Here is a 20,130-nt window from a genome sequence, read left to right as displayed (position 1 = left end):
ACTAGGAATCAGAAGCATTATCACTGTACTCCTATTAAATGATATATAGAACAGTATGTAGTGTAGTTTGATCACTGCACATTTTGCAAGGCTATGTTCATCACATTTAACTGCATTTTACTTCACATTTCAGAGCTAAATTAGTCAGAAAATAAAGTTTTAGCAACATGATTACAGGGATAGATAAACGTTTTCCCATCACTCACCATGATCTCCATGGCAGACCACCGTGATGTCCCCCAGTACATGGCCATTCCCTGGTTGATCACATGTGTCATTGCTCTCACTATCTCTGTCAATTGTCAGGAGACAAGTACATTGTCACTAATTGAACAGTGGATGGCGCCACAGTTTCAACTTTTATTGAACGTGCACACAGAGCCCATTTACTCTGACATGGAGCTTAAAATTGCAAAATAATTCACGTTATTTTTAATTACACAAACAAAGCTATAAGAGGATAATTGAAAATATATATTATATTTTTCATATAAGAGGAAATAATAAATCAAAAACCTCTATATGCAAGTCTGGTAAAACTGTAACCGGGAAACTAAAATAAGGTAAATCACTGGAAAGCATTCAGCCTCTTGCAAACAAGACTCGACTCCATTGAAACTCATATGTAAGCATACATGTTCAGCTGAATGCAGACTAATAAATGTGACCATATGCTCCTATGCTGCAGGGGGTAAATAAAAACACTCAACATTAGCAGAATGTTGCCTGTGCACGTTAACAGCTGAAAGAATTGAGGCCAGAGTGTTCTTTAGGGGGTTGCATGTAAGTGGCTGAGGATGCAGCAGATAAGCAATAGTAAATGAGTTAAACTGAATTTAATAAAAACTGCTGTGAAGTTCTTAAATGAGTTTTTAACTGAGGACATCTGCAAAAGGATGAAATGCAGCAATTATTCAACAATTTATAAAATTACATTTTGATGCATTTTGTGCACAAAAACTCCGGACGAAAAACAAAAATGGAATCATCAAGTAATCTGTGTGATTGGTTTTGTCCGTAATTGTCCATTAATGAAACGAAACATCTGCTATATGAGCACAGCGCAAAGTCTAGCTGGAAAATATGAAGCAGAGCGAAAGCAGAGTGAAAATGAGGGTGAAGAGATGAGATCACAGGAGACTGTGATTAAAAAAAGAGCAATTCTTTTTCATCAGTTCTCCCTCTGGACTGAAATGTAGCTCAGAGAGAGACAGAGAGCAAGTGTGGGTGTGGGTGAAGCAGGTGGGAGAGGAGAGGAATAACAGTACAGCTGCTCCAAGAGGAAAGGAGGGACAGAGGGATTTGGAAAGATGCAAGTACAGAAGGACAATTTGTTAACCAAGTAGGGACCATAGCGGCTTCCACTGTTTATTTGAGAATGATATAATATGAGTAATCCACCTCAGTGCCGGGAGGGAAAGGAAGTCAACTTGATTCACAGCAACGTGCTAACAGTGTTAACAGAAAGTTTCCACCAAGACGTAATGAATCATCTTTTCCGATGGCAGACACCAGTCTGAGCTCAGGTGAGAAATCCAACCAACACCATCAACAATCCACTCCCAAAAGCCCCACGTGAACTTCTCAAGAAGGGTAATGATGTGAGTGATGTTCCAAAAAAGAATGCTGTTATTTTCCTCTTTCACAAATCTTAGAGAAAATAGCTTCATACGTGTTATATCAGCATTTTTAAAGTGATGTGAAGGTGCTGAAATGTGCATGACATAGTGACACAATTATCAGATAAAGAATAATGTTTCACATAAAATGGAAGTCCATTCTTGTTCCCTCTCAAAGTAGCAAAACAGGTGTGTATGTGGAGATCCATGTGTCTTTGTGTGTTGAGCTGATGCTAAGGATTATCTGTCTCCTGCACACATACACAGGGCGGTGATCAATAAGTCACGTCACATGTGATTTTCACTGGCTTTGTCTTTGTCCAAAGATCGTGGGAAAGAAGATTTCAATTTTGGAGCCAATCGGAAGAACAGGGCTGTGCTTTTGTGTTGCACATTTTGTTGACAGACGTTTGTGACAAGGTGATGTCCTTGTCTTTGAAGGAATGTACTGACTGGGTGGCTTTGGTTTGTGTTTTGTATTCTGTTGGAATGCCATTGATTGATCTCCAGTGTAGAACGCTGACTTGGGGACTATAATGAAGTCTATTTTTTGATGTCATGTCTGCTCCTTTCCTCCTCCTATTCATTATTCACTCTGTCTGAGGGCTTTTCATATTCATTTCACTCAGCTGAGTGGATTCAATTTGCTTGATATTGCACTGTCAAATAATAAATGATGTTGAATGACTGGGTTGAAACATTGTGACTTGGATGGTTTACTCTGCAGGATGCGGTGCTTATTAAATCTAAAAAGATTACTATGACACACAGATACCAGATTTGCTCGGCAAGTACATGATTTTGTGACAAACGTCCGCTCTGCCTTTAACCTCTAGAAAAAGTGTGTAGTCTCAGCCATGAAAGTTATGGAAGTTATGGAAAACAGGGAAGCGAAAAAGAGAAACATGCAGTGAGGCATGATGGGAGAGGCAGACGTGATGGTAATAAAGTCAGTCAGACTGCAGCTATGATATAACCTTTTTGTCCTCAAGGGGACACAAGTTGTCTTACACAAAATAATAAGCATGCAAGTCGCAACAACACAGAAATGTAAATACTAAAAGAATGCACTCACACGACACTTCGACACTTTCATTTTGATAACACATTTGGAACCATGTGCTCTTTTTGTGCATTTTATTGACGCTATTAATCCTCTTTAAGCTTCAGGAACATGTGGGTGTTTGAATCAATACCTCCCATGCCCTTCTGTTCCACAAATGCCTACAGAGATAGAGGCACAGTAGAGGTCTCACTTTTCTTGCACGGTTATACTGCACCTCCATCTCTAAGAGAAGATATTTAGCAAACGTCATTGTGCTTATCCATGAGGATGCCCAGTTTTGTGTGCATTCAGGAGTTGTTAAGAGTGTCAGTCCCTCCACAATGATTAACGACACTGTCCTTGCTCCACTGTCATGAAGGATGAAGCAAATGTGCAAATGCTTTGCTCTGATTAATGAGCAGATACGATGCAGCGCTGCTTGCCACTCTATACCTTCTATATTAATATTGATCATTGTCTTCTTTCAGTTGGGCATTTCTAGTTACCGTGGTTTTATCCGTCTGCCAATTAAATTTGACATCACTTGTCAATTATGAAGTGACTTTATCTGAGCAGTTGTACAGACTGTCTGTGAGGTCCCTGACGCATTAAAGCCACATCCAGCCAAACTTGATTTGCATCCCGATGGGCATTTATCACATGACCATTCAGGCACACAAGAAGTGGATTCTATCCTCTGCAGTTGTTTGCTTAGTTTCAGAAAGCATTGCTAATGACAAGCACAGCAATGGTGAAAAGTAGAACATTGATTATTTTATTGGACTGACAATGGTGTAACTGAAAGCATGGGAACAGTATGAATTATTTTGTTGCTGCTGTTGGAGTCTCCCTTGCCTCCTCCCTGCGTCACCTCATGGATGTGTTTGGTGAAGGCAGAGCATTTAATGACAGCGGACCACCTTTTGTGGAGTTCTGGCTCCTGAATGGATATAGTGTTGTAAAAACGTTGCCCTATATATTGTGAGACCCCTGAGACTGAGACTGAACAAACACTTTAAATTGGTGATAGTTGTTGAATTATAGAGCCATTTAACATTAATTAAGTATTTTAACCAAAGCATTTTGCTGACAGTGACAGATCTGCCTTAGTCTGTTGGCTCCTCTGGGAGGAAGCATAAGGAAAGCTGAAAGAATGGGAAACATTTTTAGTGGGACAGGTGGTACTTCATCTTTTCAGTTGTCCAGCTCTTTTGAATATCTGTGTGGAAGGACAGAAGAGGCTTCCAAGCACCAGTGGTGTCCATATCACACTGTGGGTAATTGAGGAAGAATCTCAAAGTATGCAAAAGAAATTAATGGTGACATAAGGTAGATGTGTGAGAAAGGCAGCACTGGAGTGTTGAAGGAACAGTACGCACGGCACAGTAGGGCTTGTATCTAGTGAGACCAGCCCAAAAATACACCAGCTTCCCCTGGGGCGGGCAGATAATCTTGCTTCTGAAGTACAGGGAGGGCTGAGAGCGGGTGCAGCTCAGACACCCTGCGGAAACTCGTGATCCCACAGAGACAGAAAGACAGGGAGACAAGGAGACTAAAGTAAAGGGGGAGATGTGGCAAAATTGAACTTGAAATGTGAGCGCGAGTCAGATGAGACGTGCACACAAAAGGCAAACTCCTTTGGTCAAAGTCAAAGTTCGCCGGTCCAATGAGGGCATTGGTCTTGACGGTATTTCTCACCTTCTCATATTACAGAACAACAATCATTTTTGCCACCGGCCCCTCCACAGGCCCTCCGGGGTCTGTTCAGGACCCACTCACCTTCCATCGGAGTGTTGCTGTCTGGCCTGTTCGCAAAAACCACATCAACATACTCGAGTTGCATTCTCTGGAGGGAGCCCTTTAAACCTGGAGAGCAAGGAGGAAAAAAGCTGTGAGACATAGATCAAGACACAGAAAGAACCTTCAGTACAAATCATGACCATATATAACACATTTGACATAGCCTCTTACTTATCTGCCATTATTATTTACGTAAGCACGCCAATTGTTTTATTCCTGGTTTTCAAAAAGATGACTTTCAGTGTAGTTCACATACGCCAAGAGCATTATCCTCCACTCATAAATCCTGCTGATACAAATAGTCTCAAGAGACTTATTGCAATATCAATCATGCTAGCAAGTGAGAAATCTTCTCCCTCAACGCATTCAGACTTAGACACATTTGTCTTGATCTGCAGAGAAGACTGAGCATCACCATGTGCTTATAAATCAATCAATTTCTTTAAACCTGTTAGCCAACGCCAAGTGGATAAGTCCCAACTCATAACAACCGCATTTATTCCCATATTTGGTTTAGTGACCACATGTGACTTAAGGCCTGCCAGCTGCAGCTGGCCTGTCATATGATCACAAAATTAAATTGGAGTTTTCATATCCAGTCTGGTTTGCCATCGCTTGTGCAAAATAGAATTGTCTTTAGTGACTCAAATACTGGTAATATCCCAACATGATGATAATGTACTGATTCTGACAATTGTATTAAATAGGAAATAGTTGACTGAGCAGTGGTTTGAGACTATTTAAAATCACTGTGTAAAGACTATGTTCACGCCATTATCAGAATGGAAGGTATGGTGCAATAGGTGAAGCAGGATTTGGTCATATCATTCGGCTTGTAGAGGTAAAGTTGCCCAGAGACAAGGCCAGCATGGCCCCCACTCGTGTTTGCCCACTTCAAGCCCCATATCCACTCAGCACCCTTTCCAGGCTACTTGGTTACTAAGTGGGCACTAAGTGTTCATGAGCTTGAAGTGGGTCCTTTATGGTTTCCCCACATAGGAAGCCCATGAGGGCAAATGGATACGGAAACCACGGACAAACCCACTTGGGACCAATATTGTCAGCCCGAATATAAACCTTATGGGGCCGGCTGGGAGTGTGTAAAAATTTGTAAAAATGCTAAGAGGACTCCTCTGCTCGTCCCTCCATTTCACCTTTTCCCAAGTCTGTGAACTTTGGTGACCAGAAAGAAATGATGTATACACAAAATTCTCTTCTCTCACACTTTATGCCCGTTTTTTCATAATCCTCCTTCATTTGTTTAAGCATTATGTAGGCTAAGGTGGAGGGTTTTTTTGCAGAGAAAACTGCTCCACCATGTTCTGCCCTTGCCTATAGTACATATAAAAGCCTTATTCTAGACTACTAAAAGCAATTACACTTATGTATAAACACACCTATTTTATACCCTCCTGAATATTATACTATCTCAAAGAAGCCATCTTATAAAATATTACATTTATACATTTTGTTAAACAGAAATAACTGCATAGTGTCGTAGTTAGTTATTTACTCGTGTTATGCGGTCGTTTTCTTTCCATTCGGATAGTCATCGTGTTTTATTCACACTGAGATCTTAAAAAGGTCAAAGAGAAAACTTGGGACAAGTTTCAAGACAAATCAGCATCAACCTAAGTTCACACCACAACCTCCCAAAGAGAATCGGGGAAAAAAAGCGCCTCACCTGCATGTGCAATGCTTTGTTATAAATATAAATACAGTTTTCTCAGTTGATGAGGCACCAAACAACTCAAAGCCAGGAGGTCAGAAAACTGATCACACTCATTAGTTTCTCGATCACTCAGCTTTTAGTATCTGTCTGAGGAGTAACACTGAATAGTGAGGAGAGAATAAGAGGGCAACAAGCTGCTGTCAGCTGATCGGTCCTCTGAAATGCAAAAAAATGAAAATCAAACACGAGAGACCTTCACAAAGGAGGACAGCAGAGAGAGACAAGGCGCTCCGGCACTCATGAGTATGTGTGAGTGTGTGTGGCAGAGAAGTGCCAGAGGCCTCTTCATCACAAGCTAATCCCAGCTGAGAGTTTTGCTCTCTCTGCTACAGTTTAAATCACTTCACACTTGTTTTTTTTTTACTGCACGCCCACAGTCCCAGAAACACCCTTTTCAAGGATATTATTCTGAGCCTCCACCATCATCACGAGCAGTTTCCGCTGTCTCATGGATTAGTCGGATTTCACTGTTAGTCTGTTTTTGTAAACTGAGAAAAGACGATGCACAACAAAGCTTTCAGTGAACAGTGCATTTAATGAGGGCTCAATTTTTTTTTTAAATTGTCAAGGAACTACTCTTTCCCATGGGGGGAAATTGTCTTTGGTTGCTCTTGTGAGTTTGACACTTTCTTACTCTAAGTGCATTTCCATGCACAGGTTTTCCAAACTTCGGTTAAAGCTTTTTAATGAGCAACATTGTAGCTATGTAGCTCTAACATTGTTATTGGATCATATCATTTACTTGGACTACTGTATAGATAGATATACTGTATGTTCCCTTTCAGCTGGTTGACCTATTACTTCACATGTTAAGTGTCTTGCCCAAGGGCACATCGGCATGTAGACTAGTGGAGCAGGGAATTGAACCCACAACATTCCGGTTGAAAGACGACTGAGCTACCGTCGCCCTGTCGGTCCATTTTTGAGAAATTGAAACATGCATCAAACATGTATTTTATGACAAACATTTTTAATTTGTGTTTTTTTTGTTTGACCTCAGAGTTTGTCAGCACTGACCTCTTAGTGACTGCGACTGGGCATCAGGTTTTTGAGAGCCCATCAAACTGTCACTTAACCAAATAAATGATTTATTGGCTGGCATGGGGTCGCCCACACAACAAAGTAATAGGGAAGACAGTGTGACCATATATTTCACTCAGCCCGATGTGACATGTGCCACACCACTGGTGACAGGGACACCTTTCCCCCACAGATGCTATCATCTGTGCCGATTATCTAATTATCATTTTTCACACCTTTCCTTTCCCTGGCTGTCCTCGGCTCCCTCCTCTTCCTCATATCATTCTGCTCCAGCCCTCGCTGGGTGTATTCTCCTCTCCTTTTTTAGGAGGAATGTGGCAGAAGCTGCAGTGCATGTTAATAAGGTGAGATAAAGCTGAGTCACTGCAGAAGGTGCACTGCGTTTTGGATTGGATGGAAAGTTGATCACTAAGAAAGGTGGACCGCGTCAAGGTTATAAGAAGGCGAGGCCAAATTTCATCTAAAGTACAGGTAGTAAAGCGGACCACAAGGGATGCGACAAAGTTTTTAATAATCTAGGCTGTAACATCCACCTGTAATTTACACATGTCTCATTCAATGTTTTTGTAAAGAGCTGCACACGCTGTGTTTCAATACATGAGGCATTTGCATGAGTCAGAGTCCTCCGTAAAACTACAGACTTGATCGTTGGTCAAACAAATCATGTTCTGCAACCACTGCACTAAATGAGACACTCATACTCAGTCCAAATGGAACTCTGCAACAAGGTCGTTTTCCCCATTACTGATGTGTTTTTTTTTGCCAGATTAAGCGCAGCCCAACAATAGTGGACACGGTGAACATCACATCAACATCACTTCAGCAAAATGAACACCTCTTGACAGACGCTGCTCTCGTAACCTCGTAATTCGTAAGGACGAATTATAAATACAAACCAACCGAGCAACTGTTGAGGTTTGACTCTGAAACGTTCAAACTCAGTTCCATGCACATGCTGATAAAATCATACGGGGTGGGAGAGAGATGAAAGGCGAGATTACGGGAGTGCAGTGGGGATCTAAGCGATGGGGTGATGTGAAGGTCAAAGCAGAGGAGAGGAATCCGTCTTCTTACCTTCGATAATGTGCTTTCTGTTAAGGCCTCTTTCTGTCTCTGCTCTGCAACGGGAGGGAAAGAAACGTGTGTGGCTGGGATTAATATACATTCCTGTCATTAGATTAGCAAAAATAGTAAAAAGGGCATTTTCTGAAGAAAGTATCTTCTGAACAGTTTATTTTTACCTGCTAGCTCTACTGCTGAGTAAGTAGTGAACAGTGTTTGTATCATAGAACCAAAATGTTCAGTTTTCGGCTGTAATACCAAAGCACCTGAGACGAGTTGTGTTTATTTGCTTGCTTATTCTTCGACAGCCCATAGCGTCACCCACATTTACGCTTAACATCTAGATTTTCCGTGTTGCTGATTTTTCTTTTCCACTTCATTTCTTTTTTCCACTTTCTGCTTCAGTGTTCTTCTGTTTGCTCAGTTGCCTTTTTTGTTTGTTTGTTTTCCTTCCTTCATTTCACACTTGTTCTTTCTGCCTCTCTACTTCCTGTGGATTTGCAGCCTGCTATGGTCAATTATAAGAATGTATTTATATACACACATAAACATGCAATACTCAACCCCCACCTCCCACTCCCCGTATTTTCAAGTTTTCTTAAAATTTAAATGCTTGACAGCCTTCTCCGACACTCTCACAGCTCACTCAGTTGAAGGTGAAGAGGCTGTTCTCTAAATCCATGAGAGAGACCGATTGGATACCTTGTTATTGTCAGAGAGGATAAAATGAGATTAAATTAATACAATTAATTACACCAGGGCCCTACTCTACTGAGCTACTTGGGATATTTAAAAAGAACCAGAACACGTATGTAGATGTTGTGATGGAGGCACAGTATAACGCTGAAGACTCGAAAAGAGAGAATGTGATTAATGCAAATTGATAGCAGGATTCTTCAGCCTGACAGTAATCCAGATATGACAAGACAGCTAAGCAGAGGTATAATACGAGTGTGGCCTTTTTTGGGCGCGAAAACCCAAGAAGGAAAAAAATCACTCACTTTCCTCCCCAGTAGAGCTTAGTGGTGATCACCAGGCTGGATCTCCTAAGGAAAGACAGACAGATGGATCACAAATCTGGAAAAATCCCAGCTGAGATTGGGTGAGAGACAGGTTACAGCGTTTTATCACGAGGCCGGCATACAAAGACACAAACAACCATTCACACTCACTTTCACATCAATGGGCACATTAGAGTCTCTGACTCAGGGAGGCAACTGGGGTGTTGCAGGAAAAAAAGCAATGCACTCTCTATGGCATTCAGTCAGTTCAACATCCACTTTATTAGGCACAGCTGCTTTTTAATGCTAATATTGAATCAACCAATCACATGGCAGCAAGTCAATGAATTTATGATGGGCTGGTCTGATTATTTCAGAAAATGCTGATCCATGGGAATTTCCAAGCACAGCCGTTACACAAATTGGCCCAAAAATGAGAAATTATTACAACAAAGGTAAGCAAAAGAGCCATTGTTGAACAGACATTATATTTGAACTATGAAGCAGATCCGTTATAGCATAACACATAAAATGAGGTACATGCAATGACTAAGGAAGTGAGTGCATGTATCAACAATATTCATGTGGACTGACATAATATGAGCACTAACCTGCTACTTTCCCTCAAGTGCTAATAGCATGTTTACATGTTTCCTAGTTTGTTGAAAAGAATATGAACATATTAATGAGGGAAACACAAGTAGTTTTGTAATTAGCTGAAAACGGTGTTAGACAATAACAAGGCCTTTGACTGTTCCAACGTGAAAGTGGACCCAAGCATAAGACAAGGTGGGTTTCTGGCCCCAAACCAAAACCTTGGGGATAAATTAGTCCGCCAACTGTGAGCCATACTTTATAGCTCAACATTAACACACACTAAAGCAAACAAATCCTTGAAACCAAGCTCCACAAACAATCTTCTGTAAAACCTTCCCCGAGTTGTGGAGGCTGCACACCCTCATCTTAATACTGATGTGTTATAAATGGGATCTTCAGCAATGACACATGACCGTGATGTTTGTCTGTCTATATATTGCTGTAGTCGACATGCACATGCACACTTTCAACCTATTCTTAGAGCACATTTGGAATCTCTTGCTGTGTGAAAGAGACTGTACTTTACCTCCAGCACTTTTTCTTGATGATATTCCCCAGGATTATCTCTGCTCTATGAAGCAACAAATACACAAAGGAGATGATGGGATTACACACAATGGCAGACTGCCATTTCTTAGATCATGTGAGCGTGAAGCTATCTGCCACACATCTACAACATGAATGCCTGAATAAAAAACGGAGGGAGCCGGCGATGAAGACTACATGCCTCTTACGCTGTGCGTTTGAACTTCACCATCAACCTTGAAATTAATATTCATTCTCGTGCAAAATGGAGCGTGTCCTGCATTATTCACTACAACAATGTCCAGGCCTATGAAGTTAGATTGAACTGTGGACATAATGTGGAGCCTCCAGTGATGAATCACATTATGCAAATCACTTCGGAGTCATGGCTATCTTTAATATTTGGCCTCCTCCACTGAGTACTTTCTATTCTGAGGCTAAACCTGCTAAACATCTTGTGTCCTGTGGAAATGAGCTGCAAAGATAGGAGAGGTAGTCTGTGGTTGGGAGACACGAACACAGGCATCACTTACTTGCCTCCGGAGTAAACCTCAGCTGTGTCGAACAGGTTGACCCCACTCTCATAGGCGATAGTCATCAGCTGCTCTGCCACCTGATAAAAACAAGAAATGTTCATTGACCTCAGTGTTGTGTAAAAATGGTACATGAAGTCAGTAAATATTTTAATTACTCAATCTAAATTCCCCTGAGAAAGAATGAATCTGCTGCACATCACCGGGGAAACTGCACAGGCTGCTTGTTGACTGAAGCTGTTTACTGCTTAATGTTTTTTGACATAGTTCTCATGGCAGCATTTGGCTCTTGTTTTGCCTTGGTCATTATTGGTTTTTTTTCCCTCTGAGTATCAGTTAGTCCCAGTGGTCATCATGTGGTGACCAGCTGTTCCTGGTTTCCTGGAGTAGTTGCTGTGCTTAATAATTTGTGGCATGGACTCGATCACTTGGCCTTGACGGCATCTATAGGGTCTATACAGTCTGCTGTGATATGTGCATATTGGGTGCAGCAAACTGTCACTACTGCTCACATGACGTGTGTGTGGCGCTTGAGATGAAGAGAGCCCACATCTGCTCATGAGCCTGAATCATTCATGCCTGAATGATGGATCTGACATAACATCTTACCTCATCAGAGATCTGACCTCCGAATGTTACCCACGTGCCTGTGGAAGGAAATGTCAAAGTTATCAACTTGTCAAAGCGCTCTGAAACAAATTGGTTTACACACAGAACACATTCCGTCTAGAGACACACCCACACCCATGTTAGTCATGCATTAATTATCATTTGGACATTTTGGCAAAAAATTTGAATTTGAAGATTTGTATGGCTTAGGTGTTGGATCCTGTCAGGACATTCTTGCATGTTTGTCAGAGTAATCACACACAGATCCTTTAATCATTGTGTTGCACATGTCACTTTTCTAACACGTTGTTTTATCATATTCCTGTTGCCATTGTAACTTCTGTAAGCTGTCAAAGGATGAGCATTTGCATTTCAGTCCAATTTGCAGCGCATGTTGACAAACGAGCATGACTGACTGCAATGATGTGCAATATTCTTGCATAGTATCAAGAGAAAGGAAGCCCAGTGTTCTTCCTTCAAACGGCATATGTTAAAGTGGAGCACAGAGTTGCTAGAATGTTTTATTCTTTTCCCCCAAATCTTCTATTGGCTGATCCTGACACATGCTGTGTGTCATATCCCCCTAATAAGAAATAATGCAGAAGTATCAGCGTAGGCTCACTTTTTCTAGGATGGCTCTTGTGAAATAAAAGAAAAACAACATGGTAAATGATTACGTACAGCCCAATTAAAAAAAACAATAACTAGTGAGGCAGTGTAATTAGTTTTCAGTGGAATTCCCTGTTTGGCTGCGGCATTGAATAAGGCACTGGATGTGATCAATGCATTTATAGCATAAATAAATCATCTGCTGCATGGCCTGTGGGGACAAGCACTACTTAAGGGTCATGTTCATGTGTTTTTCTGTTGCAGCCAGTTTTCCTCTTCACATTTCAAATCAGTGGTAGAGCGGGTTGTCTTACAACTGAAGGGTCATGTGTTTGAAGCACTCCACATACTGTAGATGCACTGTATGTGTGGAAATGAGGATTGACCTGTCATTTTGTCTGCTGCCACAAGCTACAGCATGTTTACGCTCAGTAACAGCTTCTTTTTAACGATTATTTTAGTGTTTGTTGACCTTGTTTCTGTGTCTCTTTTACGTGTACGTACTCAGAGTAATAGAAAACCAATGTCATATTTCTTCTTTGTGCCACTAAATTCTGCATGATGCATGGCTCTCACGCAGATTGCAGTAATATACAGTACAGTCATGAGAAATGATTATGGAAGCCAGTGTTGAATCTCTAACTCTAACTGTACAAGAGGTATGAGGACACTGGTGAGAGCCGAGGCCAAACAACTTCACTGATTTGCATTTATTAGTAGAATAGGGCTAGTATTTTTGAAAAATTGTGCTTCCCAACCTCAGTTTCCCCTGAGTCGAGAAATTTCTTTTCTTTTTTTGTTACGTGCCCACCAGTGACACTTGGTACACTTTTAGTGATACAAAGCTAAATGCAAATCAGTGACGTATTCCTTTAAGTGTCTGCTTTAGTAATCTGAATACATATACTGGATACATGGAAATACAAAAACATAAAGGAAAAAATGTATAGCTGTTAATTGTCTGTAAATTCCAGGTGATATTTGCAGCTGCTATCAGCTGAGCTTAAAATGCACCTCAGTGTCTGTACAGACGAAACAAATACGATAAAAAGCTTTAGAGAATAGGGTGGAAGTGGCTACCGACAGCCAGGATTGCTTTAGCTCAAATAAGCCTTTCAAAAAACATCACTCTGACATGCAGTTCAAACAGGGAAACACAAGAAAACAGAATCAAATGTTAAGGTGACCTGTTTTGATCAGCACAGTGTTTTTTCCCCCGGAACAGAATGAATGTCATGCTCAAGGGCGCTAAAGCGTGGCTGAGACTTGCCAATATTGAGGCTGAAAAGTTTTATATTTAAATGATCTGCCCCTTAACAGTTTGTCACTGCTGCTCACTGTGATGTGGCTAAAATCACTAAAGAGAGGATGAACTAATCCATTCACTGATTTTCTATCATTGAATTTGTTTCAGTGTTCAGCCAGGTCGACATCTTCCTCTCCGGAAAACGTGTATAAACTCTTTGTATACGTGTGAAAGATGCTTGAGGTTTAAAATCAAGTGACATGATAAAATGTGATTCAAAAGACAATGTGCTTTTTACTGTAACACTTTAGCTGGGTCTACATTCTGCACAGATGAGATGGATGCTCATTAAATCATTACACATTCACCTCTGAAGCAGATTAAATGTACTCACCAAGCCCCAGACAAGAGACACGTAATCCAGATTTACCCAGGTTCCTGAGGAGAAACACAGTATAAATCAGAGCTGCATAGGCTGAAGATGCATTCAGTCAAATATTACAAAAACTATTTAGACTTTAACTTCACTCTGTATTTGAAACCTTGATGCCTTGCCCTTATCACAAACAGCCAAAAACATTTTATTCACAGTGAGCCATTAAAACATTCCTCCCCTTTAATGTTCTGAGTCAACTAACTGTCAGGGTCTGTGTCAAGCCAGATACTAATTCGCATTTTTTTGTTATTTCCTGTTGTCCTCGTGTCCTTTCAAATTTCCTGGCTGGGTAATTGTTTTCTTCTCTGCCCTTAGTCCTTGCACCTGTGTTTCACTGTGCATATACAGATGTGTTTTCACTCCCTTCTGTGCCACGCCGTCTTTACTCCAGTGTAAGCATTCCAGCAATTTCTTCTGTTTTTCTTGTAAACACAAGAAAAAATGTATTTGACCTCTGACAAGTGCCTGAAGTCACTGTATAACTCAGCTTGACCTCCAGTGTTGTGAACCTGTTTTGTTTTGTTTGTTAAAGACATGATGCAAACATTTTATTTCAACAGATCTGCCTGCATCCATTCAAGAGTTTGCACTACTGATGGAGGGATTATATCAAAAGTGATTGCACTTTTTTTTCCATTCATCCATTCATCATCTACAATGCCCTCCGCCTCCACATGCCGAAATCCCAGCTGACATATAGGGGTGCACCCTGGACAGGTCACCAGTCCATTACAGGCCTAACAATCATTCACACTCACATTCACACCTACGCTCTATTTAGAGTGTTCAATTAACCTCAGCATGTTTTTAGACTGGGGGAGCAAATTGGAGAACTCAGAAAACCCACTCATACATGGGGAGAAGAGGCAGACACCACACAGAAAGGCCGGAACCAGGATGCAAACTGGCAATCTTTGAGGAGAATTTGCTAGCCACATATCCCACCGTGCAGCACACTATTCATTTTTACTCCTAAAAAAAACCAGCTTTAGCTTTGACATCAAGTTAGCACTTCAATCCTCAGACTACTGTTTTTCTGTTCCTGTTATGTTCCCCCACAAACTCCAGGCGGCCATACGTGCACTTAAGCACTGAGGCTGTATCACAGCAGTGTAGCACCTCGCACATACCATATGTCTTTCTCTCTGTCCTTAATTGACATATTAACTGTGTACACCTCACGTTAAACGACTCCCTATTACCTCCAGCTGATCTGCTGCAACATAAAAGCGGCACTCTCCAAACTCATTACCACAACACAAGAAAAAAAAAACACAGGCAACAGAGATCATTTCATAACTAGTTTTACAGTCTGTGCCGCATAAAGTCCAACTGAGTGGGGAACTCACATGGAGCAAGCAATTATGCCTTTACATCGATGACGACGACAACAACAGATTGCTCTGCCTCCATTCACCACAGGTGTCTTTCCTCAATGTAATGTGAGCAGCGACAGTCTTCAGTCCAAAGACAAGACAAAATCTGAAGAAGACACTGTGAAATTGAGACCTATCTCTTTCACGGAATCTTCAAGGCCATGTATACACACACACACACACACACATGCACGCACGCACGCAGGTTAGCGCAGCTATATTTCTTAGGATATTCGTTTGGATGGCCAAAACAAAGTGTTGTACCCAACCTTGACCATAACTAATTTAAGATATAAGATACATTCACTATCCACCACTACTAAGAGTAGAGAAATATTGCATAGATTATCAACCATAACTAATCAATGCCTAACCGCAATCTTAACCTAACCAAACCTTAACTCCAGCTCCTTAGGAAAAAGGTTCATGGGGACTACTGGTCCTAAAGAGGTAACAACTATATGCAAACACACACACATAAACACACACATGCAGAGAGCGAGAGAGAGAGAGTTCGACACTGTCATAAACAACATTCTTCATCTTGACAGAATTGTCCAAATCTTTTTGTCTTTTTGACACAATCTCAAACTGTGGCGTGGTGGACTTTGCTTGCTGCCTGGTTGTGCGGGCGTTTACTCATTACAACAAATAAGGCTGTAAAAAAATGCCTGAAGTTGTTTTCTGGTGAAAACTAATGGCCTGTGCCCGTCAATATGAGGGTAGACTAATCTAAGCCTGTGCTATCTAACCAGGCCCTCGGCTGATTCACTTAGAGGTACGACACAAAGAAGCATCAATCAATTTGTCGAGCTACCAGGATGGAGGGAGAAAACATATAAATCAACGTGTTTACATATAAACATCGAGTGATTCAGTGAAGGCACAGACTCTTTGATGAATTGTGTAATCAAGGTACTGGTAAGGCCATGACAGAAGCAGACTGGGAGGTAGATCTCACTGCAGTTAGATGCAGCAAGATGTGCGTTTTAGCCTCTGATACGGTGGAGGAGTTTGAGTGTTTTATCCTCTGTTTCAGTGATGTATTATAGAGAGGGTGCTCTGATCCATGAAAGTGTTGGAGGGAAGGCTACGCTGTAGGTCAAATGTTATACTCACTGGATCTGTGAGTGTATTGGTCAGGGGGAGGTTGAGGGCAAAGCCACGCTGAAGATTGAAGATTGGGCACTAAAGCATTTATTAAAAGTCACTCTGCAGTGTCTGCAGGAAAAAGGTTATGAAACATAAATCCTGCAGTGCTGCTCCTTTTCTAAACAAAGCTAACTTTAAAAAACTTATTATTATGGAGAATACTACGTTATCTTCCATAACACCTGCTGGTCGTTTTGTGTGCTTCTTAAATGCCCTCTTAATAATAGGACACAAACAAAACTGACACTCAGCAAGCTGCCTCGCGTTTGTATTCCTGTCCCACGTTTTTCTTCAGACATGGAGCAGCAGCAGCAGCAGCGTTGGCCATACCTGATCATTAACCACACACAGCATGCAATGGTGCATTTATAGACCTGTCCAGAGCTTGGCTGTGGGCTGCCAGCAGAGGCACACTGCAAAAGGAGCTAATGATATGGGGGATTACAGCATGTCATTTGAAACAAAGGAAAGAAAATGAAACACTTTGTGTTTAAGGGGAAATAGCTGCTTGTGGGAGAAAATTAGGGCTGCCAGGAAATAGAAGTGCAAGTCCTTCATTTAATACCTTGTAACTAGTAAGTGACCACACGGAGGAGCTGACGACTTGTCTGCACAAATGTGCGCATAAACAACTTTGTAAGGCAGTGGATGTGGCTTGGTCCCTCATGCTTGAATGCTGCCCAAAAGAAGCCTTGAAGAAAAATGACAAATGAGTCATTTGAAAACGCCCCCTCACACAAACCTGTCACCATGTATGAACATCCTACAAGCTGCTACTACATGTGGCTCTGTTCTGTTCTCAGAAAATATCTAATGAACATCTGTCTGATTTATTATGTGATTTATGACCTCGCATTGTGGGAGGATTCCTGGAAAAAGCAATCATATGGTTCTTGAGACCCAATTTTTATGATAGATTTCATGGGGTTCCGCTGTTTAAATCAATATTTGTCAGCTAGTACTTTCATCTGGGTTGTGAGTAAACTGAAAAAACAAAACAAAAACACTTTTCAATCACAAGGGATTAATGTAGACTAAGCAAACCCACACAAGGCCACCTTGATGGGCGATGGGATTAAATAACACCCACCTCCTCTGCTTCCTCTGCTCTCCTGATGGCAAACCATAATGTTGTTATCAAAATAATTCAGTGCCAGGGAGAAAGATGGGTTTTATATATGTATATATATATATATATATATATATATATATATATATATATGTATACTATATATATATATATATATACATATATATATATATATGTATATGAACGCCTGGGCCTGTGAAGGGGGGAAGAAAGTATGGAAGTGAAATCAAGGAATTTGGATAGATTAAATGTGAAAGAAAAGCTGCAGTTGTGTTGCTAGGGTGAAAAAAACAGCAATGACGAGAGAGAGAGAGAGATTGAGAGAGAGAGAGAAGGGAGAAAAAAACGGGAGTTATAAACCAAGACACAGGCTGCTCAACAGACTTGGAGCGTTACAAGTCCAAGCCCCAGGTCTGAGCAGATCAAACACCCTCGCCCGCCACAGATGAAGCATTCTATGTGACACAGAATACGTAACAGGAAATGACAGCAAGCTCCGTACAGGGGTTTGTGTTTGTGTATATATGAAACAATATTCAAACAATGTTGACGGTAAGAAAAACAAATCAAACACACACATGCTTTGCATTCTTAGTGTGGACACTCATAGACAAATTGCGTTCCCTAGCCCCTTCCCCCAACCTTAACCATCACAACTAAATGCCTAACCGTAACACTAACCTAAACCTAATTCCAACCCTAACCCTAAAACCAGATTTTTATCCTCAAAAAGCCAGTTTAAGCTGTGTGGACCAGCTAAAATGTCCTCAGAAGGTCAAAATGTCCTCACAAAGCTAGACACGCACGCACACACGCACAGTTATTTCACTGTGCTCTGGTAGCTCATTAAAAACTCTTGGTCATATCTTTTTTTCCAAACTAAATCATACGTGAAAACCCAAGAAATCAATGATAGTATTTCATTTAGTTCCTAAAATTGTTTCAACATAGCATGCCAAAGCTAATGATAAAATAAAATGCTGCACTCACAGACAGACCATACATAAGAAATGGTCATAGCCTTCTGGAAATAGGACAGAGAAAGCCACTAGCAGGAATTGATTCTAGGTTTGTCCGATGTTTTGATGTTTTCTTGCCTTATGTAGCCACAAAAACAAGGCTTAAAAAATGTATTCTGGTCGTGTTCCACATACACATACATACAGCAGAGTATTTTCTGCTCTAATTGGAGTTGAAGCCCAAAATTGCATTTCAAGGCAACACTTTTACAAAAGCCTCATGCTTACAGAAAGCCATTTTAGTTGTGACCTTTAATTACTTTTCAGAGTCTATACACAAACTCCCTGGTTGTTCAAGTGAGAGATTGGGCAATTCTTATCCCTGGGGGCTTGTTTGGTCTTTAGGCAGGAGTGGAGCTCCATGATACAGGCCCCCCTGTTGTGCAACACCCCGGCTCATATTATTGGACCAACACATCACACCTAAATGGTTCAGACACAAATTGAAGTAAATACCATAGGAACATAAAATCCAGCTATTTCCCCAAAGGGTGATTAAGGTGTTTGATATACAATAAAAAAAAACCCTCAAAGAGCTGGATACACTGCCAGGGCAAAAACACAATCTAGAAGCATTATGTTGTATGCAGTCATGCAAATGCATAATAAAACAACATAAAGGAACAAACAGGCAAGCTGCAATTTATGGCTCATTCATCACTAACATATGCCACAGCAGCAGAATATACTTCTCTCATCTTTTTGTACATAAAGCAGGTGCAGGAGAAAGTTGCACCAGTCACTGTAAATGCTGCTGTGTAATCCCCACAGGCATCCGTATACCTTGTCTAAACCCACTGAATAATTTGTAGCACAAAGAAAAATGCAGTCTTTGTGCTGACTCGCTGCTTGTCACACAAAGGGATCTGCAGTGCATTCCGCAACAAGCAAATTCCCATTTTCATCAAAAAAGAAATTGACAGTGTTTAGCTTGCAAAAGTCACTATAGTATTTCCGCTACATAGTCGGATGCTCACTGACAACAATGGGACTCAAAAGATTTTAATGAAAAGGATCATGCTCGGGGCTCACAAGAGTCATCCGTGAGCGCAACAATGACACCGTGGGGTTGCTCACACAAACACAACTCGCAAAAGCCAGTATGAACATGATGTACTCATCGTTCTGCGAGCACAAAATAAGCTTACTTGACATTACTCAGACTGTCCACACAGATATACCATGATGTGCAGCTCAGGGGCCTCAGCTGCACGAAAAAGGAAGGATTTTTGTCTGCCCATCTGTAGCACAACTCTGAACCAACCAAGCGGAACCTTGAACCCACTGGACTGTCAGAAGGCCTTCTGCTGCCTCGTATAATCCACAGTCTTGGTGCAGGGAAGCAGTAATATTCTGCTCAACTTGAGAAGCCAACCAATGCTCACGTGTTTCGATATGTCACACATACTATGTCTGTCGTTTGTGAGTTTGTCTACAGTCTGATTCCATCGCGACTGTTGGGAGAAATGGGAAAACAAATGCAACATGAGAACGATTAAAAGCAGCCTCACAACTCAATCTAAAGCATAATAGGACGACCAATCAGATCACAGGGCAGCTCCAGGAGGGACAGGAGACCTTTGGTGCTCGGCTCAGCTCTACTCTACTCCACTCATTTTTTTTTGCTTTACTATTAGG

General features: G+C 41.2%; 1 protein-coding gene across 3 annotated transcripts in view; it reads right to left on the bottom strand.

Moving 5' to 3' along the window:
- Positions 1-20,130, bottom strand: part of kcnab1b (potassium voltage-gated channel subfamily A regulatory beta subunit 1b) — a 33,780-nt gene that overhangs the window by 2,618 nt on the left and 11,032 nt on the right. For all 3 annotated transcript variants that reach the window (XM_044031428.1, XM_044031411.1, XM_044031420.1), the window contains 8 exons: positions 13,814-13,857; positions 11,565-11,602; positions 10,956-11,035; positions 10,424-10,468; positions 9,301-9,345; positions 8,312-8,355; positions 4,444-4,530; positions 207-292 (listed from right to left, as the gene is read on the bottom strand). In XM_044031428.1, coding sequence (XP_043887363.1) covers positions 207-292; positions 4,444-4,530; positions 8,312-8,355; positions 9,301-9,345; positions 10,424-10,468; positions 10,956-11,035; positions 11,565-11,602; positions 13,814-13,857 — 469 coding nt within the window. The remainder of the gene's footprint in view (positions 1-206; positions 293-4,443; positions 4,531-8,311; positions 8,356-9,300; positions 9,346-10,423; positions 10,469-10,955; positions 11,036-11,564; positions 11,603-13,813; positions 13,858-20,130) is intronic.

The sequence above is a fragment of the Solea senegalensis genome, linkage group LG1, assembly GCF_019176455.1.
Source record: "Solea senegalensis isolate Sse05_10M linkage group LG1, IFAPA_SoseM_1, whole genome shotgun sequence".
In the NCBI taxonomy this organism is placed as follows: Eukaryota; Metazoa; Chordata; class Actinopteri; order Pleuronectiformes; family Soleidae; genus Solea; species Solea senegalensis.
Note: the sequence above shows the minus strand (reverse complement) of the source record. Positions and strands in the feature narration are given on the sequence as shown.